The sequence below is a fragment of the Abramis brama genome (genome assembly GCF_963993115.1).
Source record: "Abramis brama genome assembly, chromosome: 13".
Lineage (NCBI taxonomy): Eukaryota > Metazoa > Chordata > Actinopteri > Cypriniformes > Leuciscidae > Abramis > Abramis brama.
Window position 1 is genome coordinate 6,052,873 of NC_139975.1, and position 24,113 is coordinate 6,076,985.

The 24,113-nt window shown below is 36.4% G+C and overlaps 1 protein-coding gene across 2 annotated transcripts in view; it reads right to left on the minus strand.

Annotated features, from left to right (window-relative positions):
• gabra2b (gamma-aminobutyric acid type A receptor subunit alpha2b) overlaps positions 1-22,885 on the minus strand; it is a 66,456-nt gene extending 43,571 nt beyond the window's left edge. Inside the window, exons 1-4 of one of the 2 annotated variants that reach the window (XM_084134088.1) lie at positions 22,564-22,885; positions 22,094-22,170; positions 17,921-18,036; positions 5,058-5,125 (exon numbers count right to left, since the gene is read on the minus strand). In XM_084134088.1, coding sequence (XP_083990214.1) covers positions 5,058-5,125; positions 17,921-18,036; positions 22,094-22,155 — 246 coding nt within the window. In that variant the 5' untranslated portion in view covers positions 22,156-22,170; positions 22,564-22,885. Of the gene's footprint in view, positions 1-5,057; positions 5,126-17,920; positions 18,037-22,093; positions 22,171-22,397 lie in introns of both variants that reach the window. The other variant, XM_084134089.1, reaches the window with a different exon arrangement.
• Between the last annotated feature and the right edge of the window lie 1,228 nt (positions 22,886-24,113).

Consider the following 24,113-nt stretch of genomic DNA (forward strand, 5'->3'; position numbering starts at 1 on the left):
ATCCTTCAGAAATCATTCTAATATGCTGATTTGCTGCTCAAGAAACATTTATGATTATTATTACTAACAATGTTGAAAACAGTTGTGCTGTTTAATATTTTTATGGAAACAGCGATGCATTTTTTTTCAGGATTCTTTGATGAATACAAAGTTCAAAAGAACACTGTTTATTGAAATAGAAATATTTTCTTTAAAATGTGAATTTTGGAATTGCCTTGTCTGGAATGGACTTTGCATTAAAATTCTGTCCAGGTAAGCAGGTCACTAGGTTTTGGAGCAGAGCTGACATTGACGCTGATATGTGTATTAGCATGTTGAATTCACAAAGAAAGCGTAATACGGAGAACAGCTATGATTCAGTGAGGCAAAATTAGTTCTTTTAAATAATTGATAGTGCAAAGATTTGTGAGCAGAATGAGGAAGGACTGTTAGTACATAGAGATGGAATCTATTTCAAAAGACGAGGAGAGAAAAAAATGGCCGTCAAATGTCAGAGCACTTGAAAAGAAAAAAGCGAGAAGGATGGTGTGGCAGCGGAGGATGATAAGCTCCGGGAAATGTGGAGAGGCAAAGAAATGGAACAATTTGTCTTTGAAAATGAAAAAAAATATATCAAAGACTTCGACATTCTCTCCCTCCTGCGAGACAAGGTCAGCATGCTAATGTGTGAAGGCAGAGTACAGACGTCGCTATACAATGGATAATGCCATGCATTGTATGTTTCAACACAGAAGAGCACCTACTATATGGTGGTACATTGACCCTGAACAACTCAAGAGCGGAGGGTGAGGGAAAAGAAGGAAGAGTGGATGAGCAGAAGGAGAAGCAGACAGAAAGTGAGAGATAGAGGAATGGAAAGAGGAACAGCAGTATTCTTTCTTGGGTCTGAGGAGCAGAAGGTGTAGCATCTGGGTGTAATCTCATAGACACAGGAGATTTGAGGGCTGAGACGCTCACACTGAGACACTGGTGAGTGGACACATGGACGAACAGCACACACACAAATGTCCCATGGTTACCATAGTTTCCAACAAAATATCACAGTTACTGCCGTCCTTAAAACAAGGAATTCAACAAAATGAGATAGCAAGCAATTTACACAGTTTGACAGAGAAGTCCTAAATTTCGAAGAAATGTCTTCATAAATACATTTAAAAGAATGAATTTAATGATTCTAAAAATGTCAAGCGGTGTTAAAAGTAAAAAAAAAAAAAAAAAATTGTACTTTTTATCTTTATCCGTGCACCTGTTTGCGCAGACATCACATCATCAGCGCATTTCGTGCTATGAGTTAGTCCACAACCGAAATATCAGCCACCTTTTACATTTCCTCCTGAACCAAAACAACCAGCTTATGCTGCGTTCACACCATAACTGTAATTTGGAAGAGATGGAAACCTGTGATATTACATGGTTTGTGACTCGAATTGATTGGTAAACTGGCCCAGTGTGTTGTGATTGGCAGTGTTCGGGAAATGTCCCGCCCCTCCATAACAGTGAGTTCTTCTCTAGTGTAAATATTGAGGATGCCATCAATTTCAAACCATTTTGAGCCCGATTCAGACCCTGACAATGTTAACGAACAAGAGGATCATGCAGAACGGATTTCATGCACAGACTTTGATTTTGATTTCACAGGATGTTTCAGAGTGGTATGTTTTTTTGTTTTTTTTTGTAATTTTAGAATACATTATAGATACGATATTATCCACCATTTAATTGTGATATCTGTCGGAAAACTAAGGTAATGCAAACAGTAATCGATCATCAGCCACCTTTTACAGTTTCTCTTGAACCAAAACAACCAGCTTATGCTGCGTTCACACCATAACTGTAATTTGGAAGAGATAGAAACCTGTGATATTACATGGTTTGTGACTCGAATTTATGCGTTTCAATGGCAAAACTATCAACGGCGAAATGAATCTGCAGCCGTCAGGTGATACAGGTCAGAGCTCTTTAAGTTATGTTCTTTATTATTGTAATGTTACATGCTTTGAGACACAAGGTAGTTTAACGCAGTCTCTCGCCTCATGATGCTTTGCAGGCTCTGCTGTGTGCGTTCTTGTGTTTTGGAGGAGTGTGGCTTTGGAGACGCTCTGAAGGGAGGGTGGGATCTCATGCTTTTAAAGCTAACTTGCTATTGCTAGCTGCTCCGAAAATTGCCTAGCCTACCTAATAACAAAAAATGAGCATTACATCACTGACCTAAACACCACTGTGATATTTTACAGGTACATTTCTGCAATGGACAGCATGAGCAACCTAAAACATGAAAGCCAAGCCAGACTAGTGCAGCTGCATGAGTTGATTGTTAATTTGCTTTGTTAGTTTGTTTGCAGCTGAATCAAAGGTTCATTTAATTTAATGGCTTTCGATTAAAGTTCATTTGAAGCTCCAGGGTGGGCTGTTAAGAATGCATGTAACGTACAATCACGTGCGAGAACAATCAGAGCGCATTGTTAGCACACAGCTAATGTGCTTCATATTCAATGCAGCTTACATGAGTCATATTTTCTCTTCTCAGAACAAAAACTCCATTAACAAGCTCTGAATCCACTGAGAAGTGTCAGAGCGACGGTGTGAGTCAGCAGAGTCACAGGCACTAATTCAGAGTCACGGATGCATTCAGGTGACAAAGCCTTTCATTTCCTGCCTTGGTTCCGTCGGATATGAAACTCATCCGGGTCACCATGGACCACTGGTTATTGAGCACTGACCGCTTCCCCACATGGATCCAAACAGAGCTCGCTGTCACAGATTGATATGTGTGGACATAAATGCATTAGCAGTGGCACTGTTCAAGAAACGACACCTGTACAGATGGCGCCCATCTGTAGGCAATAGTTAGATAAAAGAACGATCAGCTGTTGTGTTATTCATATAGATGTATTTGGCAGATGCTTTCATGCAAAGAGACTTGCATTGCATTCAAGGTGCATTCTCTGGAAATCAAACCCACGACCTGGCCATGCTCTACTACTGTTTGAGCTACATTATGAGTCATCGCTAGACATAAAGTAGACTAAACCTCAGATGGCTTCCCTATGGATGGTCTGATGCATACAGAAATAGCTCCAATCTCAGTGGCTGGCTTCTAATCATTTTATTAATTTATCATTATTATTTTTTTAATTGAATTACTAAATATAATTGCATGTTGTTCCAGCCAGACAACAGAATTTACTACATAGCAGAGCTAGTTTAAGGTTCTTTTCACTTTTTTCTAAATGGAAATTTGGACCACACGGTTCTGAGTTTACTCATTTTAACCATTTGAACGGACGATTGAGGTACACTACTTTTTATTAAGTAAGTATGCATTAAATTGCTCAGAAGTGACTGTGAAGACATTTATAATGTTACAAAAGTGTTATATTTCAAATAAATGCTGTTTCCTTTCTATTCATCAAAGAATCATGAAGAAATTTTCCAAATAGTTTCCAAATGAATATTAAGAAGCACAACTGTTTTTAAAGGGGTCCCATTATGTTATTTTACGAATTCTTGATTTTGTTTTTGGGGTGTACTATAATATGTTTTCATGCTTGATTGTTCAAAAAACGCATTATTGTTCACATATTTTACATTATTACAGCTCCTTTCTCCCCTATCTGGCTCGAACACACTGATTTCGATGATGCCCCTCCTTCCGAAATACGAAATGTGCTGTGATTGGTTAACTGGCCCAGTGTGTTGTGATTGGCAATGTTTGGCTTGTGTTCGGGGATTGTCCCACCCTTCCATAACAACGAGTTCTTCTCTAGTGTAAATATTGAGGATGCCGTCAATTTCAAACCATTTCGAGTCCGATTCAGACCCTGACAATGTTAACGAACAAGAGCATCATGCAGAACGGATTTCACGGGTTTCACAGGATGTTTCAAAATGGTATGTTTTTTGTTGTTGTAATTTTCGAATACATTATAGATACGATATTATCCACCATTTAATCATGATATTTGTCGGAAAACTAAGGTAATACAAACAGTAATCGATCACAAAATTGTGGTTAATTTTCATAAGGAGCAGTGAACAGTCTTACAAAAGCAACAGAAAACAAGCTGTTCTCCATAAAATGTGCAGTGTACAGATAAACGTTGGGGTTATAATGTTAAGGAACACTGTTTAAAATAAATTATAACCACTTTAAGTTCAACAGTCTTAGGAAGAATGAGTTTTGGAAATGTTGTGGAATAAACAGCGTCTCTTTAACATCGCGACAACACTGTCTTCTCTAGTGCAGCTCATCCAGGCCTCGCCTCCTTTTTTGCATATTCCGTGGACGGGGATTATTTAAATGAGTAACATTGTGACTTCATAAGTTCCAAAAAAAAAAATTGCGTTGTAGTCCAAACAAGTCGTTCATTGTAGTTCTTGAAAAGAGGATTCTGTTAAATAAAATATCTCCATTTGGAGTGGACTTTGAGCTTTGTAACCTTGCAGATCTTTTTTTATGCTCAAACAGCAACATTACACAAGTTGAAAAAGTGGAAAAAATTAAAGACAAATGTTACAAATCAAGCAAACACATAGGTTTTGCTGTACTTTAGTGGATATTTTTGGACCTTTTTAAATGTTTTACATTTATTTATTTACTTTATATATATATATATATATATATATTATATTACTATATATATATATATATATATTATATTACTATATATATATATATATATATATATGTATATATGTATTTTAAATCTGAATAATATTAAACTTTTACTGTATTTTTTGATGAAATAAATGCAGCTTTGGTGAGCAGAAGAGACTTTAGACTTTATCAAAAGCATTACAAAATCTTTTTGACCCCAAACATTTGAACGCTAGTGTATGTACTTAGTTGCACTCTAATCTTTTGTTGTACTGTAAATGATTTCAGATTCACAAGCCCCTATACAGGTAAACAATCTGTGGTTGGCCAGACGGTCTCTTTATGTCTAGGTGGGTGGTTCTTGGCTCGAAAAACATGCGAAGTGCTGGTCCAAAAGGCTGACAGTGATGCTATTCATCCGCTTCTGACAAACAAATGCAAAATAATGAATTCCACTCACCATATCAGTGTCTGAAACAGGGCCAAAACTGGTGACGTAGATGTCGGTCTTCACTGTGGTAACTCGATCTGGAGAAACATCAAAATGACCAGTGTTATTTTCCCAGAATGCAACAGCAACAGCCCTGTCTCATCTTCCTTGAAAGGGGCATCTTTATAAAACCGCAGAAATGAATGGTGAATTTCACATTTTCTTTACAGTTTCACAGCAGAAAGAGCATTTTTCTCTCTCCAGCCCTTTTGAGATGAAAGTGTCCATTAGGCAGGGGGTAAATGTGCTTGCATTTACTGGCCCGGTGTTAGGTTGGCTAGTAATCAAATCTGTCTGTTGCTGCTTCAATATATTCATATTTTGTCCTCCTTTATCTGAGATATGTTTTTTCTTTTCTCTCTTTCTGGCATTCAAAAGAGCTAGTGATATTTCCTCTGCTCGCTGCTTTATACAACACAGACACAAACTAAGTGCATTCAGTCAGATAGCGATGTATTATATACAGAACTACTACACAGACTATTCAAAACATTACACAGCCTTAGAAATACATGAATGCACACATAAACTATTGCATTTTTCACTGACTCAGATAACTGTTGTTTTACTAAGCAGAGCCCTAATAATTGATTTTGAACAACGATACAACAATAAAAATTCTGCTTTGATCTACTACAAAAAAAAAAAAAAAAAAAAAAGTTTCGAAGGCAAACAAATGCAGAACAGCACTTTGTCCTATATTCAGATAATATCAGAATGAATGATATATTGCAGATTCTCATAAATGAGCTCAATGAGATCAAAGCGAGAGCCCGGGGTTCTTCAGCGGTTCTTTAGTGCTTAAAAGCAGCGAGTGCTCTGTGCTTCGAGATGTGTTGTATTAATAGCTGTCTAATGTAGGGGTGGTTTATTCAGCTCTGAGCTGGAGGAAAGATGCTCTGAGATTCTTTCTGGGGTTTTTTGTTCACTTATTCTCCTGTTTTCACAAAATACAATACAACCTGAAGAAAATGCAGACTAATCACCCGATGACAACAGCAATCAAACAAACAAGAGGAAATTACTGCTCGTCTTAAAAACAATGTCACTCTCTTTCTCTCTGTCTGTCTCTCACGTCTCTAAAATTGCCCTAATTATACAATGTTGCATGCTCGTCTGGGCGCCATCCCAACGAGGATTAAAAAAAAGGGAAAATGCATTGATATTCATCTCTGACTAGATTTTGCATGCCATTTTTGCACAGAATCGATAGACTGCTGGAAACGTATAAAAATACATAGAAAAACAGAATTTTTATGCAAAACTAGAAGTTTTGAGAGTGCTGGTTGTCTGTATAAAACTTGCCCATCACAACAGTGTTGCAAAAGGTGGTTGCAATGGTGTTGCTATGCAGTTGTCGGGAGGGGTTTTAAGTGCATTGCTATGCAGAGTAATCAAAATAATATTGGAACACATTATGGCTTAGTCATTGCGAATATCAAACCACAAAGGCTGCGATTTCATTATAAACGAGCTGCCTGTCTCAGAGTGAAGCGCAAAACTGTGTTCATTTACGCGCAAGCAGCTCATGATCCATGATTTTTCAGTGTTTCGCCATTTCACCTTTCCTCCATATTTGTAATGAAAAGTGTTTATAAAATTTAAAGGCCTAACATAAAAGCTTGATGGTTTAAGGTTTGAATATGAAGAATTTAAGACATATAAGTATTGTATTATAATTTATAAAAATAAATATATATTTTACAGTGAAATCGTATTACAAGTAATATTTATTTTCCTCCAGGAAATTTTATTTAATAATAGTAATAATAATAATAAATAATTATAGCATAATAATAGTAATATTAATAATACAATCACACAATTTTTTAACCAAATTGTGCAGTCCTACAAAATAGCACAGCAAACCTGGAACTGTAAAAAATAATAAATAAATAAATGTTGCTTACTCAAATCTTTATGATATTCTGGTCTTGGTCACTCCTTCAGTTTAAGTTAAAGAGCTTGTCTTCATCCATTGACTAGCTAAAAAATTTTTTTTTAAATTAATAAAAAATTAACTGAGCAGTTTTAATAAAATACAAATTATAAGCAATAATAATACTGCTAGTCCAGTAATGCCACTAACAATTAAGTCTACACATCTTTAAAACAATGACTGTTTCACTCTCTACAATTGCCCTAATTACTCAATGCCACACGGCGCTTTCCCAACAAGGATAAAAAGGGGAAAAATGGAGAAATCTGTGACTGAGTTGAAAGACTGCTGGGAAGGCATACAATAAAGCTTTTATAAACCGCATCTTCTATTGTGCATGGCTATCAGATGCCATTATTCTGTGAGGTTAGACGGTTGTGTTGTTAGCGGTCTGAGTGAATGTAAAGTGGCTCAGCCGGTCTCAGAGGGACGGGGGAAGGGTCGAGAGTCTGTCTGAAATGAGACTGGGGGAGGTTTATAAAGAAGGGCTCTTATATACATGAGATTTTTCACATATGCAGCAGAGCGATTCGTCTGAGGGAATGCCATCTTTGTTTGACTTCACCTCACTCTCTCCTTCCTTCAGCTTTTCATTCATCCTGTGAGGCCAAAACCTAGTGAACTACCTTGGTGTCTACTCTCTACATAGGCAGCTGCCTTCTAAGGATGCATTCTTACTAAAAGGAGACCTAACGAATTGATTTAGAACGCTCTACATAGTTGGCACCTCCACACGTCAAATATGAAGTGCGCTGGAAACTCGACTCACAATTTATTTCAGTTTGGTGTTAGCATGTTGCTAAGCTAACAGTGTGATACCTTTTAAACACTAAGCTTTTAATCGTCTTGACCACAAATCATTGGTCAGGAAATTAGCTAAACCTAAGCAAATGCACTTGCACTACTTAAAAAGCCATTACTTCAGAGTGGTTCAGCAAAGTTGTGCGCAGTGATGAATCACAATGAAACACGAGTTGGTGATGCTCCAGAGAGGTGTCTAGAAGATCTGGTGATAAATATAATAATAAATGCATCTCTACCACAGTGAAGCACGGAGGAAGAGTGTCATTGTTAGCTGCTGGTATTGGTGAGCTACTTCACTGTGAAAAGTCATTTAATTCTTTGGAGAACAGGAAAATATTGCAGAATGGCTTGCAAAGGGAAAGGAAAGGGAAAGTTGTTATCTAGGAATGATCAGATGGTATTTCAAGATTATGTCAGATGTTAGATCAAGTCCATCAAACTCATGTTTTGACCTGAGTCCAGATTTGAACTTTATTGTGAATATTTGGTCTCATATTAAACTCAAACGAACTGCGAGACATTTTCCAACTACTAATAAACATTTTGAAGACATTAACATTGAGTGAACATTAACAACACTGACTCTTCTTCCTGTAAAGCGCTGTCTGCGAGTTTAAACATTTAAAGAAAACAAACGGAAAGGCTAATCCATGCTAAACTACTTTATCTACAGTATTCTTGCTAATTTCCTGACCAGTAATTTGTGATTAAAATGGTTAAGACCATTAAAAGACTCCAAAATATTTTGCCATTTTTGGCTTGGCTGTTTTTTTTCGGGTTTTTTTCTTTTCTTTTTTTTTCCCTTTTTTTCCAGGACTGTGTGTATGTAGGCTATATACATTGTGGGGACAATAGTAATTTTTTTTATTTATTTATTTTTTTATCTCAGACTATTTATCAATATTTGTTTCTGTACTGAATGAAATATGTTCTCTCAACTAATCCACCATTTTAGATGTGTGGAGTGCATTCTGGGATTGCATTCTCTGCAAAGGCTATATGTGATGCTAGCTTAGAAACCATCACAATTTGAGAGACATTTAAGAACCAGAACTGTCAAATTGTCATGTCGGCATGTAGGGCCAATACAGTTGGCCGTAGTGTGATCAATTAAGGACAAAAAAGATTTCTCCCCAATTATTATGACTATACAATAATAATAATAATAATAATAATAATAATAATAATAATAATAATAATAATAATACAAAAATACTATAATAATTAAGATATTATTGTCAGTTTATTTATATATTATTATTTCAATTAAAAAATGTAATTACATTTATTTTATTAAATCAATAAAGAAATATATTACTATTGCAATATTGTAAAGTAAAAAACAAACAAACAAAAAAACAGTATTTAATAATAATATTACAAAACAGTAAAATTATAATACTAATCTGTATGCTGTCCTTATTTTGTCTTGCTTTCAAACATTAAACCATATAGCTTTTATTTTGCCGTAAAACCGCTAAGAAACTTGAAGCTTCTCTTTTGTTGACAACAGATTTCGAAAAGATTCTCATTACAAATTTGTTTAGATGGTTTATGCTTGCATGTAAATGACACAGTGCAGCGCTTCACTCGTTATCGGTCAACTTGCGAGTATCACCGTTTTCATACACTTGGCGAATGTTAATTTTGGACCCTGGCTGCATACATCCACTAGATTACACCACATCCCTGAATATTTCATTTTGGATTTCACTGTTTTACTTTGTTATGATTAACATGTTTTTTGTACTGCATTGTGTATAATCAATTGATGACCAATAAAAAAATCTTGTCACTAAAGTAAAACCACAGTCTTACAAGACAGCATAAATATGATGCATTTTTGAAAAGTGCATCTATGATACCTTAAAATGCTGCCTATGTACAGTATGTAGGCAGCTCACTAGGTTTTGAAACTGAGCGTAAATATCTTTTGTTTACTGACCAGACAGTGAATGATTCAGTTGGATTCGTTTTGCGATGCTCTCTGTGATTGTTTGCAGCAGAAATCGAAAAAGACTACCTATTGCTTTTCAATCTTTATAAACCTTGAATCAGAAATAGCGAACATTCTAACAACATGTATGAAAACACTCGCAATGGCAATAACAACACCATAAATTCACCTTGAACTAAATCAATAACCTCTTGAGGACAAAATGATTATCCAAGTTTCGTTTATGCACCTTCTAAATGTTCCATTTATGTGATCATTATATCCTCATTCCAACAGCATTAAACACCTCTACACAACGCAAGAGATGCTCTTTGATTCGCTCACAAAAGTTAATAAGCCATAAACATGAATGGAATAACAACACATTCAGCCATTCTGAGATAGATTGACTGACTTCCGTATTGGATGGAGGAACAGGGGGGTTGTGGGAGTTTGGCCTGAGGAATGATTAGTAGCCTATATCGACCGCTCTGACTGTTTTCCCCTGAGTCTTGATGCTGTGAGCGGATGGGCGTAGCGGTGGAGAAAAAAAACACAAAAAACATTTACATAAACAAGCACATGTTTCACTGGATTAACCGTTGTACACAAAAACAAATCAGGTGATTTAAAAGATGACAAACATCAGTGGAGCAATTTAAAAAGAGACCATCACAACATTATTTTGATATATATATATATATATATATATATATATATATATATATATATATGTATATATATATATATATATATATATAAACACGAGTTGCCTGGTGACGCTATAACTATAACATTGGTAACACTATAACTATATTACTTAAAATGAACACATATTACTTAACATGAACTAACAATCATAAATATTTCGGAAACGCTTTACAATTTTTATTTGTTAACATTAGTTAATGCATGAGTAACATGAACTAACAATGAACAATATGTTTTTACAGCATTTATTAACATTTGCTAATGTTGTTAGTAAAAATGTTCGAGTGCATTAACCAACGTTAACATATGCAACATTTGGTCTTATAAATGTAAAAGTAAAGGCTGATATTACCAAATTTATTGATCATTGTTATTTATTTTCTATTTTTCTATTTCTTATTTATTTTATTATCCATTAACTAATGGAACCTTATTGTAAAGTGTTTTATATTATTTTCTCACATAAAGTAATTCATTAAAATTAAGAGAATTTGTTCAAATGATTTATTGAATGAACTGACTCAAACAAACAAATCACAAAATAATATCATATCAATAAGTCATGGCAACATGTTTTTCCATTACTTTTAACTCATCAAAATATTTTTACCAATTTCAAATAATTTTTTTAAGCTGTACAAGATTCAACTATGCAAGAAATAATACAAAAAAAGAAAAAAAAAGACACTTGTACAGCCAATTTGATTACTTAAATGTTAAGGCAGCAGCTGAACTTAAAGTGATATTTCACAGCTGGAAAGATGAATGTGTATTTAAATTGGGTCATTTATGTAGTAGAAATGTGAAATTATTTTAGAAGTTGGTGCCTTCTAGACTGAGAAAAGCCAGGAAATGTATTTTTGGCTCATGTGGATGAAAGACAACAACTCCCAGAATGCACTAGCTTCGCTGCCCTACGAGGACACTCCCAAGCCACGCCTACCGGTTACAGAGGGCAGTATCGGAAGAAATGATACAACTAGGCTACTAGTCGACTCAAAACTGAGAAGACGCCGTTTTATCGTGAGATCCCCCTATGGGCGGGTTGAAGACATGCGGGACGAGCTCCTCCTACTGGCTGTAGTCTCTCGCCTCTGGACAAAAAAGCCTCCGATGAGCTAAATGATGATTTTTGCGTCATCTGAGGTTGTTTTCCAGACACACAATACAGAAATCTCTCGTCTCAGGGGGACATGAGGGAGGGAAGCACGGTCATTCGATAATACTACCTGGTTTCTACTGATACAAAGCTTAAAGGGATAGTTCACTTTGAAATTAAATTTTGGTATGTTTTAGTTTACCTCAAGGGCATCCAAGATGTAGGTGTCTTTGTTTCCGCAGTAGTTTCAATTTTGATATTTTTAGGTCAAACCGTTCTTGTCTGTCAGTCATATAATGCAGGTCTATGGTCACTGTCTCAAAGAGCAAGCACAGAGTCCAAATTAAACAATTCCCCATCGTAAGTACACATTGATGGCCTAAGACACGAAACGAGCGGTTTGTGTGAGAAAACGAACAGTATTTATATCGTTTTTACCTCTTGTACACAACCACGTCCAAGTGATCTGAGGGCGCGCGCGCTTCCTGGTGTGTGAACTTCCGCACGTCTAAAACATACCAAAATTTAATTTCAAAGTGAACTATCCCTTTAATGCTAATCGGTGAAGTATCCCTTTAAGCATTTATGTTAAATTAGGGGGATTTTTTTTTTTACAGTGCCCTACAATCTGTTACTTTAACACCACTATAGTAGAGAGATGCTATCAAAATGTTCTGAGAAACCCTAAGGTTTGCAAAACATGTGACTAGCTAAAGTAATTTTGAAAAGTCATTGATTCGATTATTGACTTTTTGATGAAATGTTGACAGGATGCTGGTATAAACCTACACGACCGTGAAAGAATGACCTCTAGCATCGAGCGTCATCTCACTAATGACACAAGACTGTTCACCCGGTTCACATAAACAGACAACCCAGACCCAGCCTTTGATCCCAGGATTAATGAGCCGGTCTGGCAGAGCCTGGGGTGAAAGTTCATGGGTTAAAACCGAGCCGAGATGTGATAGGGAACGAGGCAGCCACAAGGAAATTCACACCAAGATGTAAACACGGGAGCGGTGTTGGCGTCCAAAAAGTGTTTATTAAAGCGGATGTGCAAATAAATATGGTTAAGATAAATAAAACAGGTTATAACAACAATCTAAATGTATTCTTATTAAAGCTTAAATTCTTATTATGTTCCATCAAGAACAGTGAGTGAATTCCTGTTTTTCTTTAGTTGTTTGATTCATATTAACAGCATATACAGCAATAGGTACAATATATTACATTGCTGTCACTTTAATATACACATGCAATTTCTTTCCCTGCTGTTTACGTTCACAGACATAACCGACTATGTTTATGTGTGTTTTTGATATAACCTTTTGTGTATTTGACAATAGAGAAATTATTTTTAATGTATCACATGTGTGTGCTCAGAAAACCATAAAAGTTTAAACTGATACGGCTTTAAAACGCATGAAAATAATAACTGAAAAATGATGACAAAGAACTGCAATGTCACATGTGTGTGATCGCGATAGAGATGATAATCAAAACCAAACAGATGCTTTGTTAGTATTTGGCAGAGTATCCCAGGCACGAGCTGTAAAGGCTCCGCCCTCTTCTGGAAATCGGGACGGGACCAGCAGATCATTTGCATTTAAAGACACATGCATGAAAACAGCATGTTTTTCCTTCCACTCAAAAATTGGCATTTACAACATGGTATGATAAATGTGACCCTGGATCACAAAACCAGTCACGAGTCGCACTGGTATATTTGTGGCAATAGCCATACATTGTATGGGTCAAAATTATTATTATTATTTCCTACCGTAAATATTTAAAACATTTATTTTTGTGAGTGAATGCAGCACAATCGCTAACATAAATGGAGAACTTTAAAGGAGATTTTTTCAATGTTTCGATTTTTTTGCACCCTCAGATTCCAGATTTTCAAATAGTTGTATTTCGGACCAATATTGCCCTATCCCAGGGGTGCCCAATCCTGCTCCTGCCGATCGACTGTCCTGCAGAGTTCATCTCCAACCCTAATCAAACACACCTGAAGCAACCAATTAAGGTCTTCAGGATCACTTGAAAATTAAAGGCAGGTGTGTTTGATTAGGGTTGGAGATGAACTGTGCAGTACAGTCGATCGGCAGGAGCAGGATTGGGCACCCCTGCCCTATCCTAACAAACCACACATCAATGAAAAGCTTTTCAGATGATGCATAAATCTCAATTTCAAAAAATGTACCCATGTGACTGGTTTTATGGTCCAGGGTCACAAATGATCTGTAGGGTATTTTGAGCTGAAACTTCACAGACACATTCTGAGGACACCTGAGACTTATATTACATCTTGTCAGAGGTGGACAGTAACAAACTAGATTTACTTGAGTACTATACTTAAGTACACTTTTTGAGTATCTGAACTTTACTTGAGTATTATTTTTTCTGGAAACTTTTTACTTTTTACTTTTTACTCCACTACATTTCTGTCAAGGTCCTTGAGTAGAAAGTAGTAACATCAGTCAGGGGATGATTTTGGTTGGAAATGAAAGTTGGGTTGATGTCAGAACCCGAACGTCAGATTGACGTCGGACAGACGTCGGACGACTGATGTTGGTTTCTGATGTTAACCCGATTTTCATTTTCATCCACAATACAGCGTCTGTCCAACGTTGGAGATCAACGTCAATCTGACGTTGGATTCTGACATCAACCTGATTTTCATTTTCAACGTTGGGTTTGGTCTTCTAAATGCAAATTCTATCATTGTTTTGGTGCACACTAGCTTATAGATAACAGTAAAACTAACATATTCATACTAAAAGCCAAAAAACTTTAAATAGGACACTATTTGAGGAAACAGCCATTTGGGTGTCCGAAACCATTGTGGACGTTATTGAGTGCACTTTAATCTCACATTCAATCCCATTACTGGAACTGTGTTCTAGAAATACATGTGATATTGATATGAGGGAAGGCATAGATTCAGAGGCATAAGGTACTGTAAGAAACTTACCCGCAATGCACTGACATTTACTTTTTACTTTTGATACTTAAGTACTTAAGTAGATGTAAAACGAGTACATCTGTACTTTTACTTTAGTAAAAATCAGTCTTTACACTGACAATTTAATATTTGACCAGTAGTATCTCTACTTTCACTCAAGTAAGGAAGTTGTGTACTTTGTCCACCTCTGCATCTTGTAAAACAGGCATAATAGGTCCCCTAAAAACACATTTTCCTGCATACTAATTGGAGCATACCATAAAAAAAATAAAAAAATCTTGCTTCACCATGATAAATAAATACTGTACACAAGATGATTAAGAGTAAGAATTAAAACAAGTCAATAAATACAATAAATAAGACAGATAAAACCAACACATACATTTGAACACACATTTCCATAAATAGCTCAAATGAGCGCTCCCATACAGTTTGTGTTTTCTTTACGGCCATGCCCACTCAGCTAAAACAGCGAAAATAAAAAAGATAGTAAACCCCACATAAATATTATGAAATGCCTAGGAACAGTAAGAACACTTATATACACTTATATAAGAATACAGTGACGGAGAACAACTTCCAGGTCTCTCCATCGCACGAGAGAGCAGAGCTGAGAAGAGCAGAAGAGAATTGAGATTCAACACGTGTCGAGTATAAACCGCTCATTCGGCCGTGTCGTTAAAAACGGTTCAAAGGATGTGAAGAGATGAAAAGATTCAGCCCTCCACGATCCTGAAAATATGCTCCTTGTCTTTGAGCGGCTGAAATTTTTATTACTTATTCATTCTGCTTTGTCTTTTCAAGCTCTCGTATCATCACTAAAGTGTCCACGGCGGGTAAGTTTTATAGCAGCCGGATCTGTAATATGCTAAGAGCAGCGTGAACTTCCTTTCAGCTCTAATCATAAAACCGAGAAGAACCGTACCTGCCTGGAAGAACACTTTATTGCTCAGAAGTTGCTCTTTATAGCTCATGACATTTAATGGCATTCTCAGCTATGCTTCATTTAGGAATCAACAGTGTTGGGGAAGACTAAAATTATTAATGCTACTAAACTATATTTTTCAGTAGTTTGGCAGTAATTGAACACACATTCTCAAAACTGTCTCCTCTCGCCCGGAGAAGTTGTGGCATTAAAAATGTCTAGTTTTATTAGTTGAACGAATCATTTTGGTGAACCAAATCAAATGATTCAAATGAATAAAGTAGGCTCATTTGAGATACCAAATGCCAAAAATAGACGAGTGCTTTGTTGTAGTGCTTTGTTGTGATATACTGAATATAATTTAAAATTCTGTTGCTTTTATATGAAAATAAATATGATAAACAAGACACCCAAAGTACCAGTTATTTAACTTCCCCCTATAAAGACATGTTTTCCATCCATTTTCAGTTTAATAAAGACATGTATTTTTTTTTTTTTTTTTATGTCAATAATCATCTGTCCCATATAGAAATTACACTGTCGGTGTTTAAATCAAACCTTTTAGAAGAGAATAAAACATCACTGTTGATTAAACCAATGAGCATTAAGCTGTGTCGTCAGAAAGTCGTTTCCCATCATGCCTTTTGTCAGCGCAGTGGGGGGAAAGCATATGCGCCCGACTGCGCCATCTGGCACATTTGTTTTGCATACGTCAGTATGACATCAGAGCAAGTTGGACCACACTTGGACGCATTTCTAACCAGCATGCATCTTTTGGTGATCACCGGAATTGGTTTTGAACCGATTTTGCTCATTTCGAATGGGCCTAGTGATTCAAATGAATCAAATGATTCAAATAAATGAACTGATTTCAATTAACCTAACTACTGGGATGAATCAGAATCCCTACCACTAGTAAATGTATCTGTTCAAGAAGGTGGATAGTATCTCAGATCATTTAGACTTGGAAGAATTTGATGAGAAATGTTTGAGTTCATAATGAGACCTCTGACCTTTGACAGCAGACTTTGGTCACATGCAGTTTGACATCTCTTCTAAAACCCTAGATCAGGCAATAGTGAGATTACTGGGGTGTTTTTCTCAGGGAAAAAAAACAAGCTTCACTAATTGTTTAATTTCACTAATGTCTAGATATTTAAATGGTGGACCATTTTACCGTTTTCTACAGTTTAAAGTGAGCAGCGCGTCCAAAGAACGGAGCAGTTCACACCACAAGCACTCCGGGTCATTTATAGTATAGTATTTATCCTTCTCTCACACTAAGATGTAAAGCGTCACATTAAGAGCTGCAGATGACGTGGTTATTTTAACAACAGTAGCAGAAACACGGTGAGCAGCAAAACAGATACTTTTGCTAAAACACTGAAAAAAAAGAGAATGCAGCAATTACAATTATTTTTATCGTCATACTGTTGACTCTCGTCTTAGTAGTTTATTACTTTGTGCAAAATATTAAAATGGTCCATACTTTTCATAAGAGGTAAACCCTGCACCCCCAGTATGTTTTATCAGTCCCAAGGCCTTCTATGTGCCATACACAAGATGTCTAAATGTAAAATAAATAAAAATCCTTATAAAACATCTGATATTACCTTTTTATATGAATATCCAGTTGAGAGAAATATTTGCTTTTTTTGGTAAATATTGGTGAAAATTCTTCGACATCACTGCTGTGGCTCTCGGGGCCCAAGATTCTCATCTTTGATGACTATTTTGAGTGTTTCAGATTTTTTTTCTTTCACAAAGTACTCCGGCTTCCCCAATGGAGATGTAACTGTTCCATAAAAAGTACCTCTGGTCTAGGAGAAACTACTGAGATACTTTTCTTTTCTGTGATGGTGAGCTCACGGTCCTTCTACGCCTATTAAAGGATGAACAACTACAGCGACAGACAAATCCATAAGGTTCACTGAAATCCTGCATGCCAATACAGCCTTTGTTAGCTAAACTAATCTGCTAATGGAAAAATGTCAGTGACACTTAAGCAGTGACAAAACATTTGAAAAATGTATTTTATGTCAGCCAATGGAGAGCTGCTTCATAATAGCACAGCGTACGTTACCACACAAATCAATAAAAACAGGTGCTCGGTATCTCTCTTTAATCCGGGCTAATGTATTTCTGTTGTCACCGTAAGCACCATAATGTGCTCCTGGCTTCATCATCATAACTTCAGACAAAAACTAACTACACTGATGAAACTGCTAGAGATATACTACTGTAGATGCAAATGCACTTAAGGGTAAAGAGTTAGTGCCAAGCTTTGTTCAAATCCATTACTCTACAGACATAGCGATGCTTGTGGAAAGATAAACTCGACTCTGGAGAAGAGCAAGGATAATTTCAGCCTTCATATCAGGAGCTTATGGCATCTTTCATCTTTAACTGGATATCAAAATCAAGCCGTTTAATTCAGACACTGTAGCTCACCTCCGAGTCCGGGTCTCAGCCGGTTGTCGTAGCCGTCCAGCAGGCGGTCCAGGATGCGTGTGAAGAGTGTGATGTTGTTTTTGAAGGCATCTGTTGTGGCATCTGCAGACACTGACCTACACGACAAAAGCAGAAACGTCAAGAGTACGTGGGAACTTGATGGTCTCATCATGAACAGGATGGGAAAGACTTTAAAGATATGGAAAAATGAAGGCGATGAAACTACTGGCTGGCTGATTTGAGGAATTACCTGATCTTCGAAATGCTCCTGACGTCTTTTAGGACTGTAATTATCCTAGTTTCACATGCTGCAAGTTACAGCTAAGATGTTCTGAGAATCATTATACTGGATTCAAATTAAATTTTAAATCATAGAGGCAGACTTGGGAAAGCTATTTGAAGACAGCATTATGCTTAAGCTAGACTTTAAAAAGTAGTAAGCTGCAGTACAATTTATTTAAAGAAGCAATATAGATAACAATCAGGTTGTATAATGAAACATGATATTATATATATCAAATTGACATAATTTTTGGCCATGGCTGTCATACAAAGAAATTATGAACATGCAAAAACAAGAGAAAACCTTCTCTTATATATTCTTCTTATATGATCTCTTATATAAACCTTCTTAATATAAAAATAAATAATAATAACATTTTTTTTTATATATATATGGTTTAATCAAACTTGTAGGGTCATTAAAAACAAGTATTCCCTCCAGACAACAATTTTGGTCACTACTGTACATACTGTACATACATACATAAAATGACAGGCAGGAAGGCAATCTTGTATGTGATGACAATATTCTTATAGAACTGCTTTGAACTGACACATCTAAACAAACAGTATTGCTGATATGAATAGGTCTTTTAAATGCATGACAGAAAGCGAACTATTCTAGGAGATTGCTTTGAACACTGCCTTGGTTTGCTTGCACAATACAATGAAACATAAAATAGCAAGTGTTCTGTCAGACAACATTGCTACTTTCTGGAAAAGGTAGTGTTGTAACACCCCAACACCACTCTGATGCGTTTAGATCTTTCACTCTGTTCCACATGTTCTACTTACAGGAAAGTTTATGTGAAACGCAGCCCGGGAATATAATTAACATACTTAAGCATAATTGGCTTAATTAGCATAAGCAATCATGCATGCATTATGAGCGGCAACTTGATTTGTTTTCTAGCTGATGGTTAAACCCCTATAAATGTAAGAACACACTCTCTCTGTTCCAAAGCCTATAGGTATGTAGGTAGTGAGTATTACTTGCCATTTTTTGTGAAATTCACTAGCAATTTTTACACCATTTCTACACTTTCCAAGTATATAATGCCGCGTTCAAGCTATGTCGCGATTACCGTTAATTCGATATGACAACACGTCACTTTCTACTCGGGGCTGTTCACATCCTCAGACTATGCGTTTTCTATGGCAACACTATTAACACCTAAATGAATATGCAGTGGTCAGGTGGTACACTGGTCACGTGGTACAAGTCAGAGCTCTAAGAAAATTCCCAGTTTTCAAGTTGAAATCTCGTTATTACAGTAATTACGACATGGCAACGCCGCCACGCTTCCACGCCATTGACAGAACTTTTCGGCTTTCCATGTTTTCACTGTTATTCAGTAGGTGGCGCTATTAGGCATCTTCTGAAAGAGTACAACATCTCCTGATAAAACACATGCAAAGAAGATGCAGAAACATGGGATCTCATATGTAATCATATGCATATGCAAAATAACGTGATCACCAACATTAAACAGCATATAAATCAAAACTGCTTAATGTTACTGAATGAAATGTCTTCCCAGGACGAGCTACAGGACTGTGAAGCTTTAGGGGTGTTGATGGACTCGATCTAATCCATCTGTGTTTTGATCATCATTTTGAATCTGATCTGGATGTAGTCTTTAACAAAAACGCGTTTTTCTCCGCTTTTTGCTCAAAATGTTGCTTTTATTTATTAAACTTACCCACATTCAAGTGTTGATCAAAAAATAATACATGAAGCTAGAATAAAACTTTTTTTATATATATATATTGCATGTTCAGATATTCATACAACAAAATATTCTCTTGGCCATGAAATTTTTGTGAAAATTCTCAAAAATACAGGCAGTGGCTGGGAACTTAAAAAAAAAAAAAAAAAAAAATGCTGGTGGGGAAAGAGTTAAAATTGACAATTTCATGCTTTTTAGAGTATCTCATCTTTTAGATTAAAAACATCCTAATGTCAAACTCTACTGGAATCAACCATGACTCGTGGGTCGAGCTGTCGAGCTAATGAAGTTGTTGTCTATGTAGGCAGCAGCGAGGAAGCTCACTAGGTTTTGGAACAGAGCCATAGATTGTAAACCGACATGACTGTGCAAGTTGCTCTAAACGTGATATCAGTCCAAAACGCTCCAAAGTAGTTCAGCTGGTAAATCACCATATGTATAATTCTGTTCTCTGCCACGGGGTGATACCTCAGCTCATTATAGGGCACATTTGTAGCTAATTCCTATACAAGCCTAACATACATCAAAAGTATTTAAAATGAGCTAATTACATGGCTTTGAAGCCGGTCATAATCTTAGCATTTGAGTGAGCATAAAGCACAAGAAACCTGAAGGGATTTCAATATAATACCAACTCTTAAGGTTCCTCATCGGTTGGAGGGCAAACCTCCCCTTTGTGCTCCTTTCGCAGGGCACATCAGGCGTGACCCAGATTAGGGGGAGGTTTATCTGATCCCGTCCCGATTCCACAGTTATTCACTGCTCGTGGAACCCAGTGAAGCATATTTCATGGATCGACTTTATGACACAAGCAGGAGGATGGGATTGCTTATCACATACATTATCTAGATTTATATGATATTGGTTTATTGATTGGTATGGCATGATGTGACCGTGTTCACTCCCAGGAGAGGGGTCTGTTTCAATGTTTTAATATGAATAAAAAGATAACAGGACATCATAATAAGTTCAAATTAAATTGATAATGAAGCTGAGCTGAATGTGTACAGAATGATCAGAGTAATTATAATCCATGTGGTCCCCATTTAATCATGGGTTTGCAACAAAATCAAGGTTAATTATTGTTTGATTATTAGGATCAAAACAAGCAACATTTAGACCAAAAACACTCACTGGCGGCCCCAAAACACACACATGCTGCTGTTATACACTCAAAGGGAGATACTACAGGTGTAAATGACTGTTCTGGTTGGGTTTTACAATATTGATTTTCCATTTTTGATTTTGAACAATGTCAAACTTTCCAAAACATCGGGAATGTCAGACAATCTATAACATTTCCAATGTTTTATGCCATGTTAGCATCAGAAAAGGCAATTTTCTTGCTATAAGAGAGCCCTAATTTATGAAATTGCATGTTTGACATTTTCCATTATTATGAAAAGGCCAGAAATGAGGGATCAGAGATTAATGATTAGTCTATTAAGTGTAGTTCACAAACAAAACACATTACTATACAATATTAGGAAATAACTTTATTTTTGAACATAAAATATTACAAAAAAAAATATTTTATTAAATATTTTGTTAAATAAACAACCTTTTGACAGATGGATATGGCTATTAGCAACCACTGGGATCACGATTACAAAAACAAATGACGTTTAAGATGTTTAATATTAATAGGATTAGGCATAATTAGAATGTAAACGTTTGACTGGGTAAATGCTTTTATCTTGTAAAGCTAATTAAAATTTTTTTTAAAAAATAAATAAATAAATAAATCAGCCTATGCACCTGTAGTTCGTCCCCAGAATGGGAAAGCGCTCCTCGCGGTTCCACACACGCTGTTTTGCACCACCTAGAGGATTCATCCACGACCATGTACACAATTCGATGATTTCACGAAGGCTTTCCAACAACCAAACCTAGCTGCATGAATTAAACTTGCATTAATTAATGTCTCATCAGACAAACATGTCTTTGTCAGTCTTTGTTAGAGGAGCGCTTTCTTTTGGTGACCACCGGAGTCGTGCGCTGCGTAAAAGTCTCCAGTTACGCACGGACACAAGAGGCTTCGAGTCAATCCCATTTACCAGAAACGTGATCAAGCGAAGGATATAGACATTATTTTGATGTATTATAAAGCACAACATCCCCGAGCCCATTTACAGAGCGAAACCTAGACTGTCAGTCCTACCTGGTGTGCCAAAACAGCGTCAACACGAAGATGAGAAGATGAAGCGCGAACCTCTCCCTCATTTCTGCCACTCAAACCTGTGTATAAGAAGACAAAAGACTGAATCCATAAATCAGTGAAAAAACTGAGGTTTGTTTCAGTAAAATACTGCCGATCACACAAACTAAAATGACGGGTTAAGTTGGTCCATAAGCGCACACATGTCCATACGATCCACCTGCTGAGCTTAGATGATGGATCCCAATCATTTCATTAATATTTACAGCGTGTAACAATTCATGATATGAATATCAATATATCTTACAAACATTTCAATTCACAAGATGAGAAAACCACGACCAAGTGACCACGACTCGCGCTGTGGTGATGATGACCTCCATGTAAATGGCAACATATGGTTAATAATTTCCACACATGGCCAGAAACACAAAATCCAGAACGGTGAAGTACTCTATGGAAAGGACACCCACCTGTGATCCACCAGATCTGTTCTGTCCTTATGAATAAACGCTGATAAATAAAAACCGAGAAGTGAAAGTTTATTACCAGCCGATGAAACCGGATCACGAGTGTTATTTAAAAGCGCGCACGTGGATCGGGAACGAGCCTTAATGAGTTCCCATAATAATTCACTATAATATCAGATGCGAATGAGGGGTCTCTGATCCTCCACCGCGCCTCTCTCTCTCTTTCTCCCTCTCTATCTCACTCACTCTCTCTCTCTCTTTAACTAACGCACCGACGCGCCTCGACGCCCCGTGATCTCAGATCTTCTTTACTGAATCTCATACTGCTCACTATTTTTTTTTTTCTCTTGAAAGAAAGAAAAGGGGGGATAACTAAAGAAAGAGACAGACAAAGAACTGGGTCCTAAAGCCAGTAATATTAGGGTGCTGATTGCTGCGCTCGCTCTCGTGCACACATACATCACAAAGCCCAAATATCACACATGCTGTGTAATGGTGTATATTTATTTGTAGTATTCAGTTTTTGCATAATACAAATGCTATAATTATTTACTCGCACTCATGTTGTTCCAAACCTTTAAACTGGTAGCCTATTTCTGTCTGTGAAAAATAAGAAATAGTAAAGAATCTATACACAGTTGTAAGAAAAAATGGTTCAGTAGGGTTCTATATAGCTCTAGGGTTCTTGACTCAATTTTTAAAGAACACTTTATCCCAAAAAAGTTCTATATGAAGAGAAATGTCCCATATTTGACCCAAATTTGGGTTAAAACAACCCAGCATTTTAGTGCATGAACAGTTTAAGTCATAAAATGTAATTAAAATGAACAATAAATTAAACCAACATTAACTAATTAAAATTATATCCATAAAATGATCCCATGATGGGAACCCCTAAAAGGTTCTATATATGAAGCGCCTGACAGAAGCCTTTAAGATTCTATATTGAACCTTTTCTTCTAAGAGTGTGGAACAAGATAACCCAGAATTATGTTAAACAGGGTTAAAAATGACCCCTCAAAATTGCATGAAAAACTCATATTGAGAGATTATATATATATTAAAAAAATCTAGATTTTAATTTTAAATTCATCAGCACTGCAAGATGTGGTTGGATTCTAAAAATGTGAAGTCACTTTCCATCTGTCTGTTAAACAGGGGTCTAAGATCAGATCTTTTAGTTATGCATTATTAATGGTGAATAAAATGATTTCCACATGAAAAATCAAGCTCTCTCTCCCTTTCCTAGGAATATTTGATGTCCCACTGTGATATCAATAGCAGGGGGTATCGCAGTAAAAATGTGTGTGTGTGTGTGTGTGTGTGTGTGTGTGTGTGGACGCATGCTGAATCACATAACCAGACACAAACTTTATCTTAATCTAGCAAATATGTATTAAACATCATGCTGTTCAATAATATTCTATGACCCTATCTGCCTCGCAATATTTATTTATGCCGGGGTGGCATTCATATATAAACCAACAGACACAATGAGATCCTGCAATGCTAATATAAAAATAGGAGACAGCCAATAACTTTTCCCAGAAACT